The sequence below is a fragment of the Idiotropiscis lumnitzeri genome, chromosome 1 (genome assembly GCF_059441095.1).
Source record: "Idiotropiscis lumnitzeri isolate Australia: NSW breed Sydney's pygmy pipehorse chromosome 1, RoL_Ilum_1.0, whole genome shotgun sequence".
Classification (NCBI taxonomy): Eukaryota; Metazoa; Chordata; class Actinopteri; order Syngnathiformes; family Syngnathidae; genus Idiotropiscis; species Idiotropiscis lumnitzeri.
This window is the reverse complement of record NC_142391.1, coordinates 7027742-7041504: the sequence shown is the minus strand read 5'-3', so window position 1 is coordinate 7041504 and position 13763 is coordinate 7027742. Positions and strand designations below refer to the sequence as shown.

At 39.3% G+C, this 13763-nt stretch overlaps 1 protein-coding gene across 2 annotated transcripts in view; it reads right to left on the bottom strand.

Moving 5' to 3' along the window:
- cdin1 (CDAN1 interacting nuclease 1) overlaps positions 1 to 13763 on the bottom strand; it is a 76666-nt gene that overhangs the window by 52154 nt on the left and 10749 nt on the right. For both annotated transcript variants that reach the window (XM_088313934.1, XM_088313924.1), the window contains exons 3-6: positions 9763 to 9808; positions 7176 to 7240; positions 5513 to 5573; positions 871 to 943 (exon numbers count right to left, since the gene is read on the bottom strand). In XM_088313934.1, coding sequence (XP_088170060.1) covers positions 871 to 943; positions 5513 to 5573; positions 7176 to 7240; positions 9763 to 9808 — 245 coding nt within the window. The remainder of the gene's footprint in view (positions 1 to 870; positions 944 to 5512; positions 5574 to 7175; positions 7241 to 9762; positions 9809 to 13763) is intronic.

Sequence of the window (13763 nt, the reverse complement as noted above, 5' to 3'; positions counted from 1 at the left end):
TTTATTTAACTTTTTAAGACATGCCGATGACTGTGGATGCCCCTCACCGTTATTGTTATAATTTTATAACAAAGATAGTATATTATCAAAAATTTATAATAATGAAAAAGGAAAAAAAAAATCTAAATCTGAAAAAAAATTAAATAAACATTTTATTTCATCATTTGAATTTATTTTAGATTTTCCTTTTTACTAAATAGAATTATCGGCTTCACATATCAGTTATTGGCCTCATTGACTACCACTAATCGACTAGTCAGAATTGTTACAGACTAAAGTGTTGAATGAAAATTCCAACTTCTCACAACTAATCAGGTAGATGATATCGACTATGTTAATTCTGTAGCTTTTTACGTGAAACCTGCTCGCCATAAATTACAGATGCCTGAACGTTTGTGACAGAAAGTCTGGACAACGTCTTTGACATTTTCAACCAAATTGTTAGCATCTGCAATTGACTTCCCCTGCAGCTCATCCATCAGCATGACCTCTGCACTGTTTGCGTTTTATTTTGTCACTTTTTGCCAACACAATTTCCTCAGTGGAGCCCAGCAAGGTTGCAGAGAGGATGCAGGAATACGGAGGAGGAGAACGCACGTTAGATGGATGGAACTGGGGATGAAGGGGGAAGGACTTCACTGTTATAAATAACACTGATGAGGTGAGCTCGCATTGATCCAAAGTGCAGTTGAGGGGCGGCGGCCCTCCTACCACTCAATCGTCAAACCTACTAGAGGTAGTCTGTTGCGCATTTGGATGGAGCAGAGAGGAAAATGCGGCAATGGTTGGAACAGAAGGCGGATTCCATAGACAAACGACTCCAATTAAGACTGATGGAGACAATGATGGAGTGGGCGCATGGAAACTCACGCATTCCGCCTTCCAGCTCCTGAAGGAACCTGTCGAGGATGATGCGAGCCATCAGCGCAGGAGACAAATCCACCTATAAAATGAGAGGATTAGCCTTAATAAAAAAATAAATAAATCAAGAAATAATCTATGGCATCAATACGCAATTTCATAAATGCCATAGGAATTGTTGTAATTTTAAAACATATTTACAAATTTAAAACATATAATTGTTTTCTTCTTTCTAGGGGGGGGCGTAACAGAAAATAATTGAGACGCACTGCATTAAACCTTTACTAAATATTCAGCCACAAAGGATCCTGTTGGATCTTCGTGGATTACTATGACCTGGGTGACTGAAAAGTCATAAATAAAAAAAATAAAAAAAATTGACAGCACATTGGTATTATCTTTTTAGTTTCTGGCAGTAATTTAAGATGACTTCAGTCATGAAGTGCTGGAGACTGTGACAGACACTGAAATTGTTTTTTTTTTAAAACCATCTAATTAAATTAACTCAACCAACATCCACTACAAAAAGACACATTAAGTCATTACAAAACCTTTTTGCTTAAGCCTTTGTCTGAGGACTTTGGGCAAAAAAAAAAAAAAAAAAAATCACAGTATTTTAATCTAGTTTTCATAATAAGGACTAAAAAGCATTTCCGCTCATTTGACTGACTCTTTGCAAGAGTTTGTCCTTTTAACGTCAGTTGCATTTGTTAGCGTCACCCTACTATGACATTAAGAAGGCAAGATAAGAAAGGCCACTCTAATAAAGAGCATAGCAATTTTTTCTCTTCGTCTCACGGAGGCTTTTTCTCGCCACTTATTGTTCGGTTCTCCATTGGCACCTTTGGAAAGCTGCTGTAACACCTCAAATTTCCCCATTGTGGGACTAATAAAGGACATCTTATCTTATCTTATCTTAAGATCCCGCTACGCAGCATCATTCTCAGAGATGACACGTAAAAAATGAAAACTCACCTATGCAATACGTTCAGGTAGTCACGTCGGCCTAATTTGCATATTAATCATCAGTTTGTGCCTATACTCAAGTCAGAAGTCACAGTCATCTTTGTTTTGTGGAAAATAAGTTTTTTGAATTCAATTCCGGAGTTCATTGTTTACCAGCGCTAACGAGCGTGGATCGCTCAAACACAATCTTGTTCCATGACACTTGGTCAAACGACAATTCTCGAAAATTTCCCAAGGAGATTAATGATATTTACAATAATGCATTCCAGAGTCCAGACTTTGACCTAATAGAGCACAGGTGTCAAATGCAAGGCCCGGGGGCCAGATCCGGCCCGCCACATCATTTGGAAGGCAAATGACGCACTTCATGTTTCTTGCTAATATACTCAAATTGCAAAGTGTCGTCAATTATAAAAAACGTTAAAATATCGGAAGTCTTCTTTCTTTGTTACCAATCCCACTTTTAAAATGAATTGAATGGAAACATTTTCCTGGATTCTGATTTTCAAAGCTAGTTATCAATCAGTTTGTTGTATATATGAAATAATAATATGATGATGATGATTTATATGGGTCATAATAGCCCACCGAGCGAAACCAAAACTACAATGTGGCCCGCGAGAAACATGAGTTTGACACCCCTGACATAAAACTTTTATTAAGCAAGCAAGAAATGTTTTTGTTGCCATCTTAACATTATTAAGTGGCAAGTATGAGCAGAAGTTAACCACTTGAAAATGACTTACAAAAAAACTGACAATACCCTTTATCTATCACGTTATCTTCATGTCAAGGACAATCAATGATAATTGAAAATGTAATATGAAACACATAAACACACCGATATTGCTCTTTATACGCGTATGGCGGCTAGCCAGTCGTCAGCAAGCGCAAGAAGCAAATATAACAGTCTACATTTTCACTTAACGCCTCAGCTGGAACTGACCATTCAATTTTTTTTTGTTGCTTCAAAAAAGAAAAAAAGAAAAAAGCACTTTGCAGCTAGCAAAAACAAACACAAACAACAAAAACAGATGAGATTCAAATGCACAAGACCAGTCATAGACAGTCCAAAAGAAAGAGCCTTTTTGGACAAAAAGCCGCTTGACACCTACTAGGAGTCAAGGGAAAAAAATGTAAAAAGCAACAGTAAAAAGCCTAAAAAAAAAAAAATATTAAAAAAAAAAAAATCGGATGTTGGCAGACACAGAGTCCCGTGAGATGCGTTGATATGCAGACCTCATACCCGATGTCACTGAAAGCATCACCTTCCCGAATATTTTGGTCGCGCAAGCTTCAAGGCGTTCGTTGGCGTTCCGGTTTCCGCTGCATTGGCATCTATTCTAAAGCCTTTATGTTTAACTGACCTTTACATAAAAAGTCTATATCGGGCATAAAACGGCAATATTCACGGGGGACATCTCGGGGCGAAAAGGGTCCGGTGGCAGTTTTCATCATTGTTAATCATTTCTCGCCATTGGAGATATATTGTCTCATAAAGGGATGAAACTACATCAATTAGTGGTCTGAGAGAGCATGAGTGCTTGGTTTAAATGTTAAGTAGCATATTAAAATGACAGTTAAATGGTTCATAGACAGTTATCTCTGAGCTGGAATCAGTCCTTTCAAAAGAGGAAGAAAAAACCTTGTGTCAATTAAATGGCGAATGAATAATGACAGTTAGCTTTGAGGCGCCGCTGATGCATGCCAGTTGCTCTGATTTTAGATTAAGAAACACTTCAGTGCCATTGACTGGTCTAAGGACGCGATAAAAATTCTAATGTGCATTTAAATGGGCAAACTAAGGCTGGAGTGACATGAGGGCAATGCGCAGAAATGACAACTGAGTAGAAGAAAGTGACCGCTGCCGTCACAAAATCAGAAATGAAGAAACAAATATTCAATACAGACCCAATGTATTTTTGGGGGTGTACAAATTAGACTCCCAATGTACATTTTACTATATCATCACTGAAAAATGAAAGGAAGTGACCATTTCTACATACATACAAAGACCACAAAATACATCTTCTCTAATTAGAAGGCGGAAAATTGTTCAAGTTCGCATGATATCAAATCTTGGAAAAATATTTTATATTTCAAATACTCCTAATTACGCAGCGCCTCGAATGTGTTTCTAGGTGCACTATATACTTAATAATAAACTAAAGATTTCTCACGTTTGAAGATAATTGCAGAAAATGTGTAAAGACTCTATGGTGGTGTGGCCATTTTAGAGCGCCTCGTTATTGGCCATGAGTGTGCACATGGACACATTTATGCGGATTAAAAGTCGGATAATAATAAAGACACTTCATGTATTAAAAATAATGTGACCCAAATCCAATCCGATTAAGATTGTATTCCGAATGAGAGGAATGGTTTACGTCGATTGTTAATCCGATTTGCGCGCATGAAAACACTTATTCCAAAATTTCAGAACAACCACATCTGTGACGTCAGTATTCACGTTCGTGTTATTCTCGGAAGCCAGTAGAAGCAGAACGAGCGAAGCTGGCCTCGTGTCTTAAAAATCAACGTTAGCAAATAAAAAAAAAAAGAGCGGTTTGGAGGATACGCTGCAGCTCCATTAAGAAGCGTTAAGTCAACGTAAATTCGCTAATGGAAAAAATACGCAAAATAAAGCTAACGTTTAAAGTAGAAAAAGACGGAGCGATGTTTTGTTGGCAACTTCTTCTACTATTATTTCCAGTATATTTAGTCAATCTGCGCATGTCAAAAGAATTTGCTCGGATCAAATTTGTGATGCATGACCGCACAAGTCCTAATCGGATGACTATTTTGTGTCCGTGAAAAAGTGCATCAACAAGAATTTTATCTTTTGTAAATGTAGTCAGATAAATGTGCAATGAGCTGGAGAAGTTTTATTTAAAAAAAAAAATAAAAAATCGGAGTTAACGGCTAGCATGTGGACTAAAATTGGGCTCATGTGGCCACAACATTCTTCTCTGCGGTGTGTCAAAATTACAAAACATTTAATTTCAGGGACTTTAAAGTGTGGTGGCATTTTCTGAAAGAGTTGCCTCCCATGTTTTGTGCATGCAACATCTGTACTCCGGCATATGGTCACTCCGCGATGTTGTGTGCATCCGTGTTTATTTTGGAACGATACGTGCGTGTGTGACTTTTTTTGTTCCACACAATCTGCTGTGTTTTTCATGCCACTTCTCAACACCAGTCCAGAGTCACCTACTTGGTCACTATTTGTGGAATATGGTTTGTATTTTTATTATTTTTTTTTTCATGCGTAATTGTTTAGATATAGTAAATACCCCTGACTTAACCTAACGCGTAACCAGCGACATCATGTCAAATCAAACAAGCAAAGAAGCGATAGAAGGAGGAATTAACGGCTGACCCTTCGCTCCTCACCTGTCTGCAGTTTGCACTTTGCCCGAGCCCGGTGCAATTTGGGGGAAAATTGCACGATAAAACACAACAAAGTATTTTCACATCTGCTTGATGGAGGTGAGAGCTAATTACATTAAATAATTGATAATGGAGCGGGACCATTTCAGCAATTTTCATAATGACTAACAGACAAGAGAGAAAATCAAAAACCGCTGCCAACCTCTGTATAGGCATTGATACAAAAGGACATCAATGAAGGCGATGGAGGACTGCGTGGGTGTGTGTGTGTGTGTGTGTGTGTTTAAACCATTACCTCATTGGCCAACTGCAGCAAAACAGGAGCAGAGGGATGTGCCGTGGCCTTGCTCAGATACCTTCACGACAACAAAAGAAGAACAAAAGCATTGACAAGAAATAGGAAGCAGACAGAAGTGGGCAGCAGCGCAGGCTAGCCGAGACATGCTAATGTCCCGGATGACGTTGTTTTGGATCCGGGTGGCATATGGCAGGCTCCATGTGGTTAAAGCAGCACAGCTACGAGGGCTTTGAATTTTCCCCCCAAAGTCAAGACGTGAATATGGTGGTTAATTAACCTCGGACGCGCAAGAAGAAGCCCCCCCCCCAATTAGGGCTGAACGATTTTAAGAAAAATAATCGTATTGCGATTTTTCTAACAGATTTTGATTTGTTTTGCGATTTTCTTCACAATGTACAGTGACCTTTACAAACATGACAGAAAATGATTAAAAACAATAAAAGCTATCACTGTAATGATGCAAGGACACTAACGAGGTTTTGTGAGGGAGGCAGTTCTTTCTCAAGTCTTTAAAAACTACTGACTGTCTAGCATAATTTTGGATTCATGTGAAATTGTGTATATAATTATTTAAAAAAAAAAATCATCACTTAGCAAAGCTAAATTAATTAAACTATATCAGTATGGCGTGACCTGCTTTGTGAACGTGGGGCACAAACAGTAGTTTTGACGATCTTGAAATCGCGTTGTCTAAGATTGCGATTTCTGTCCCAAAACGATACATCGTTCTACCCTAGCTACAATTAACGCTGCCCTCAGATCAGATTGCAATTCACTATTCCCATATTTATTCCTCACCAAACCATATTGTCTCTCATTATTATGACTATAACATCCTCACAAGGATTTCGTCGGGAAAAGCGGTTTTAGACTTGGTAACAAAGACAATGGGTAAGCTAACACAGAAGGCCTGAATTGTCGAGATTCCTTTTTGGAACAATAATAATAAATGCGACCAGAAAATGACAGTCCAAAACGAAATAGAACCAACGTAGCTCCCCGAAACGTAAACATGGAATCACATGACACTTTGGTGCAACTGCAAGTCGCCGTCTACAAGAACTCAAATCAAAACGGCGCAGAACCAAAGATCATCTCGATCTCAAATATCCAAATTACATCAAAGGCAGTTTATGAGCTTCGTTGCTGCTGTTTTGGGTTAGCAACAGCTGAAATGGGCTGAGTAATTAACTCTTTAATGTCCATGTGTGAATAATGAGATAAATGAGAGAGTCTATTTGGGGGAAGCATGTATTAGTCTTTCATATTTATTTATTTATTTATTAATTTAACACACACACCATCTATTTGAGGGAAGTTCACTAGTGGATGAAATACAACCGTGAGCTCCATTTTGATTGACAACGATAGAAATGTATTCATTTACATTGCTTATCGTGAAGTTTTGTGAGTACAGCACATGGTGTATATTTTCGCCCCCCCCCCCCCCCCCCAAAAAAAAGAAGTATTTTTGAACCGGTTCAGTGACAAATACAAAAAAAAGAATAACATAAATGTCCTGTTTTTCTTACTAATTACGGTACATCACATTCCGTATGGAACCCGCAGCAGTCTGGATTGCCTTGCGAGTAGTAGACGACTGCAGCCCCTTTCTCAGTAGCCAACAGGGCAATGACAAAAAGCAGAGCACCGTCCGTACCTTTGGTAGTGGCTTTCAATGACATCGGGTGCGTGGTGCCTCGAGATTGTCCTTTTGGTGCGTTTCTGTTGTGAGAATGTGAGGAAGATGGCATTAGAAACGAGTAGAAACTATTGCTACAACTGGTGACATTGTGGCAGCTCAAGATAGGAAAAGTATTTGACCAAATTGGAATTTGACTTATTTTTGCACTTTTTCCATGAAAAAAAAAATGGGTTTGTTTTTTTGTTATATCCGTCCCAATAATAATTAGTTTGTCTTTAATCTGTCTACAGAATATTAAATATCAGACTGATGTTACTGCTGCTTAAAGGGGAAGTCAACCCCAAAATTTTCTTTACAAGAATATGTTCAATGAGCCCCCACTACTCATAACACGGCATTCTGATTAATATTGCGTTTGTGGAAAAAGAGTTAAGATGTAAAATCCACCCATTTTTGTACATCTCATGGGGTGGCCATTTTGCTGCTTGCTGACGCCTGAAAATGGCATCACAGTAGCTCTGGATTCAGATAACGACCAATCATGGCTCAGCTTCAGAAAACAGATGAGCCGTGATTAGGCTTTCCCTGAGCCCTGAGACGTTATTTTCAGTCGACAGAAACGACAGAATGGCCACTGCCTCAGATGGTTAAAAACAGGTGGATTTGGCTGCTTAATTTATATTCCACAAACGCAATATTAACCAGAATGCCATATATCAACTAGTGAAGACACACAGAACATATTTTTGCAAATAATTTTTTCGGGTTGACTTCCCCTTTAATGCACCGGCGTACACTACGGTTCAAAACATACGCACTGAAGATGCGTCATCAAATAAGTGAATGAATGAGGCCTGTTGATGCTGTCGATAAAAGTGCTATCTAAGTGCACGCCCTTTGCCGATTTGATTAGATTGGACTTTGTTGGACTAATGCAGTGCTTCTCAATTATTTTCTGTCACGCACTCCCTAGCATAAAAAAACAAACAAAAAAAAAAAACAATTCGCGCCCCCACCCCCACCAAACACTCTCCTCCAGAACTATAAATAATGGCAATTTCATTGCAAAACCTACACGTAGACTTGATACTCGCTGCGCACCATGGGAAAGGAGAGTGCCTCTGCCACCTACTGGAGTGGATGCGCAATTACACTTTATTATAGTACGTCGGGGAAAAAAGCATGTTCCCCAGGGTCATATGCGCCCCCCCTCAGCAGCGCACCGCGCCCCCGCCCAAGGGGGCCTGCCCCACTATTTGAGAAGCACTGGACTAATAATGGACGGAGCATTTTTTTATGAAATGTGCAACAAGTAAAAAATGTGAACTTTTTTTCTTCAGTTTTGAAAGTTAAAAATTGTTCCACATGCTTATGTGCGTTCTCTTCAGGTAGTCCTGATTTCTCCCATATTCCAAAAAACACGCATGTTGCATTAATTCAATACTTCCAATTTAAAATTAGCTTCAGCCCACCCGTGAACCCGATGGGGAAACGACAGAAAATGGATGGATGGATGGATGGTGAAAGTTTGAGCTGGGAATGGATTATTTATATTTCCATTATTTCCTATGGAGGGAAAAAATCATTTGGAATTCAAACAAATTGACTCTGGAGGTTCTCCTGCATAATATGCCATTTCGGTGGAAAATCAAGAGTGCTACTCCCAAGAAGACGTTAATTCACACGCCATTTGATTTGTCACAAAGTGAAGGATTTAAGTTTTCCCCGTCCAAATGAATAAAATAAACCCTGACGTATTTAGCCTTGGCGTCGCTTTCATACTCTTATGAATGAGCATGAGGGATCTTAGGCCACAGTGATTTATTTTCAATAAGTTTCCCAGAGTGGGAGGGCGGGGGCGGTCAACGTGTGCAACGGCAGCCTTGTACTTATCCCACCCCTACCGTGTTTTTCCCAATCGAACAATGACACTCTTCCCATGTTCCTCAATCTGACATTTCCATGCAATCTTCTCGCTGAGGAGCAGGACAAGATTTTGTAGAGGAAGAGCATTGTTTAAAAAAAAAACCAACTTATTCTAAAACTGCTACACAAGAAAAAAAGAAAGTAATTCCACTGAGACAGGCCCTTGTGACTGACACCCGTCAGCCGGATGATAAATGACTCCATTTTCTGCCCGTGCTGCCTTCTGCCACTGGCGGCGGCGGCCATTTATCATCATCGGCTGTCAAGCGTGGAAAGCGGCAGTGACAGTGCGAGTCAGCAAACATTTAGCACACGCAGCCGCACTAGACGGGGAAATTATTATTGTCAGAATAATAATGGTTTAGCATAATTTATTACAGGTCCACCAAATAAGCAGGGGCTAGATGTTATTAGACAGATGGATGGGGAGGCTTGGCAGCCATCCACCGAGGCTCGGGCGGGCAAGTGGCGTCGACGTGAGGAAGACGAGGGGGGGGGGGTGAAATAAACGAGTGTATGTTGGCAAGGTGCAGGTGGGGAGGGGGTGGGGGGGGTTGTTTGAGGGGCATCCTCCAAACCAATCAGAGAGCTGGCAGTTCAATTACAAAGAAATAAAGGGACATTCATCATTCAATTAGGCACCTGTCAGGGCTCACAAAGGAAGAAAACTTCTAACCTGGTACTCCAGGGAGAAGATGCTCAGAAGAGTGGACTGCGAGTGACTGGAACAAATAAAAGAAGGACAAAGTTAATTACCAGAAAAGCATTGCACGCATTGACAAAAGGAAGCGAGAGGACGGGTGTGTGTGGTGGTGGGGGTGCAAGGCGGCAGGCTTCAAAGCTCGAGCCAGATGCCCTGTAATCGAAAAGAACATGAAAACAAGTGTGGCAAAGTTGTTCCAGATGATCACCTCTGACAGGGAAGACACGGGGAGCTTGAGTGAGGAGTTTGATGTCACTTTTATACATAGCAATCGTATCTATTTGGTTTGTGGAGAGGAATTTAATGGGATTAAGGGGACGGGGGGGCGGGGCGGTTACAGACAACCTATATTTGTTTGAATGGTAGAATGGTCACGATACGGCCTCACTTTTCCAACTGGCATGTGGGACTCACTGTGTGGAGCCTCCACACCCACCCAGCACACAACTACCCCCCCCCAACCCCGCCACCTCCCCCCCAGCAACCGGCGGGCTTTGAAAATGGAAACTCGCACTGCAGGAAGCACAGTGGCTCCCAGGAGTGCGTTCATTCCAAAAAGGTTGCCATAAGCTACATTCATCCCCGGCCCCCGGTCAATGTCAAACACCTGGCAAAGACACCGATGTGGGGAAAACAAGCAGCAGCGAGAGGGACTGCCTTCAATATTCCTCACAGCAGAGCCACACTTTGCATCACAGCAAAGCACACACGTGTTCTTTAAATGAAACAATTCCCCATGGGGTATAATGTATATTGAGATAATCTGTAAAACTTTTTCAACACTATAACAAAAAAAAAACAAAAAAAAAACGGCTACACAGCCATCGTCAACCACTGTAATAGTATGGAAATGCATTTAAACCAAATTGTCGTCCCAGACGTCTCATTTTTTTAAGTGACACACACGGGCGGCTGCAACAAACAATTATTTTATTCATTGATTAATATGTTGATTAATCAGATTTTAAAAAAAGACATTGTTTTAATTGCCATACCTTTATTATCTAAAATTGACAGATTAGAAAATGCACAAATTATGTGTGATTAAGTTACTGGTTTAGTCAGAAAATAAGTCAAAGATTTTGGTCATTGTCTTCCAAAGTAATGGAAAATGTTTTATTTGGATTCAAAACAAAGATGATCAGTCTGCTTTCATGGAGGACTACAGAAATCAATTCTGAGGATTTGAAATTAAAAAGCTATCTAAACGATGAATCGATTATCAAAAATCAATTAGCGTTTAATATGAGATTCGATTAGCTGTCGATTAATCGTTGCACCTCCGCACACAAAGTGTAAAAATAACTCATATGAAACGACTTTGCAGTCAAAGGCATATATTAGAGGTGAAGCTCTCTACAATCAAAGACGAAGTGTTACTTATTGACGGTTTGATTTTAAAATTGAACGATTAGGTCTCATTCAGTGGGATTACGATTCCATTCGATAGTTTTAGAGGGTATGATGCAATGAGTTTCTTGTTGGCATTGTACGTGCATCAGTGAACTCCCAGAACTGTAAATGTGGCATTTCCTTCAAAGACGCAAGTCTCCTATAAAAAAAAGAAGATTTATTACGTGTTTCGATGCATTTTAAAATATAATCATTCGATTCGTTACACTCGCACCCGATTTAACGATTCAAATCGTTTTTTTTGTTACACGTCTAGTAAACTGCACAATAAATGGAATTATAAATACAGGATAGTTAAGTATTATTGTAAACCACAGTTGTTAACGGCCAGCTGGACCTCATTTCGTACCTGTCACATGACATTTGTGTAAAAACGTATACTCGGCAGCAAAACGAATGCCCCTAAGGTTGGCTTCTCATAAAAACTAGTTGCAGAACTCCACAGTTACTGTAAATCTGCAGTTAAGTCGCGCCGCTCGATCTACCTCAAACCTTAGCTATGACCTTTATTTTAATAAAACATGTACATTTAAACCAAGGCAAAAAGATCCAGTCACCTTGAATTTCAGCGGCAAAACACAAAATGCAGCACACATTCCAACTGTTCACTCTTCACAGAGGAGACTGCCATCACCCACAAGGTTAGTCTCCAAAAATAAAGCGCAACTCTTTCAAGTACATAAAAGATTAAAAGGACAGAAACTCAGAGGACAGCAACAACAACAACAACAACAACAAAAAACACTGCTGCTTCAGCATTAATTTCCAATGATGCTTGGGGACGAAGGGGGCTGCTGCAATTAAGGGGGGACCATTAAATGGTCAACTGTCAACATGTGGACACTTAAGGGAGGGGTGGAAAAAAATGTCTTCCACACTTCAACCTTGCACCTGAGCATTTCAACAACATTACAGCCTTATGGTTGGCATGGGACCGTCACGATCCCCCGGCTGGAACAGACATCTGTTAGGTTTTAAATGGATTACTCCATAATGAGCATGATTACAGTCTAATTGCTAAATCTATACCCTGTTAACTTTAAAGGGACATAAACTGCTCTTAATATCTAAGAAAATAGATCGGCTTCAAAAACGCTAAGATCTTTCTGAGCTTTTGTTTTCATTTCTTGAGTCAGGCCATTTTGAGCTCTTATCAAAACGCCGCAAAAAAGTGAACAACAAACAGACATTGTTGATGTTCCGTTTTGAAAAGATGTGAATAAAAAAATAAATTAATTAAAAACGGGGAAAGATGTGGAGCTAAGCCAAGAGCATTAGAGTTTTAACGGTGTCACTTTTACAACGCAATACGGCTTTTTTCATTTGCAGTACATTAGAAGGGAGTTACTTTAAAATTAATGTATCAGTAAGTTGGGCTCCCCCAGGAACTATATGCTTGCGAGATATTAAAATGTGAAGCCATGAGCAAGTCTACATCTGGGACCCAGCCTGCCTCGCAGAAGCAATTCCAACTTAACTGATGCCCCTACTTGTCCTGTGATGCAATGCAACACATGAGGTTGCACTATTGCCAAAAATAAAAATAAAAATAGCTTACCATATTTTCAGGACTATAAGACACACCTGCATATAAGCCACAGCAACTCTTTTTGAAAAAAAAAAAAAAAAAAAAAGCATACAAGCCGCACCAGGCTATAAGCCCGATGTTTTCTATGTTGAAAAAAAAAATGTTTACACCATGTAGAGAACGATTTTGTACTGTGAATGGACATAAAGGTAAAAAAAAAAAAGATTCCTAAAACAGTGGCTTTTAACATGGCAACAATCTGCTAATTAAAACAGTACAGACTCAAGAGGAAAAAAAAAGATTCATTCAGCATATTTTCTGAACTATAGAGCGCCCCTACTGGTGAAATAAAAATCCACAGAAAAGCCGCACCGTTGAATTAGCCGCACCGTTCAAAATCTAGGAAAAAAGTAGCGTCTTATAGGCCGAGAAATACTGTATATTAATATTAATATTAGCGCTGTCAAGTGACTAATTTTTTTAGCTAATTAATCACAAAAAATGTACATGATTAATTGCGATTAATCACATTTCTCAACTATTTTTTGTAAAACTTTTGCGAAGCAATTAATGGTAAATCATCAAATACAAGTACATTTAATTCAAAGACTGTTCTAATACCATTCTTTGATTCTTGTCTACAATCAAAACTGACACATCTGTACAGGCATTTTTCTTCACATGGTTCAAAATCGAGGAAAAAACTAGCGACTTATAGTCTGGAAAATACGGTAATTCATTTGTTTTCATCCTGATCATTATGATAAGAAAATAAATTTGACTTAAAATTAGCATGTTACTATTTGCGCAGAGTTTGCTACTACATCTTTTTTTTTTCCCTCCCCGAAACGTCATCTATCCATGGACTCATTAAAAGCAAGAGTCGTAGTTTTGTATTTTCTGAACTATAGAGCGCCCCTACTGGTGGAAATTAATTTCCTCAAATTTCCCCATTGTGGGACTAATAAAGGACATCTTTATCTTTATCTTTATCAATCAAACATCGGACATTAAGCATCTTTTAATAGACTTT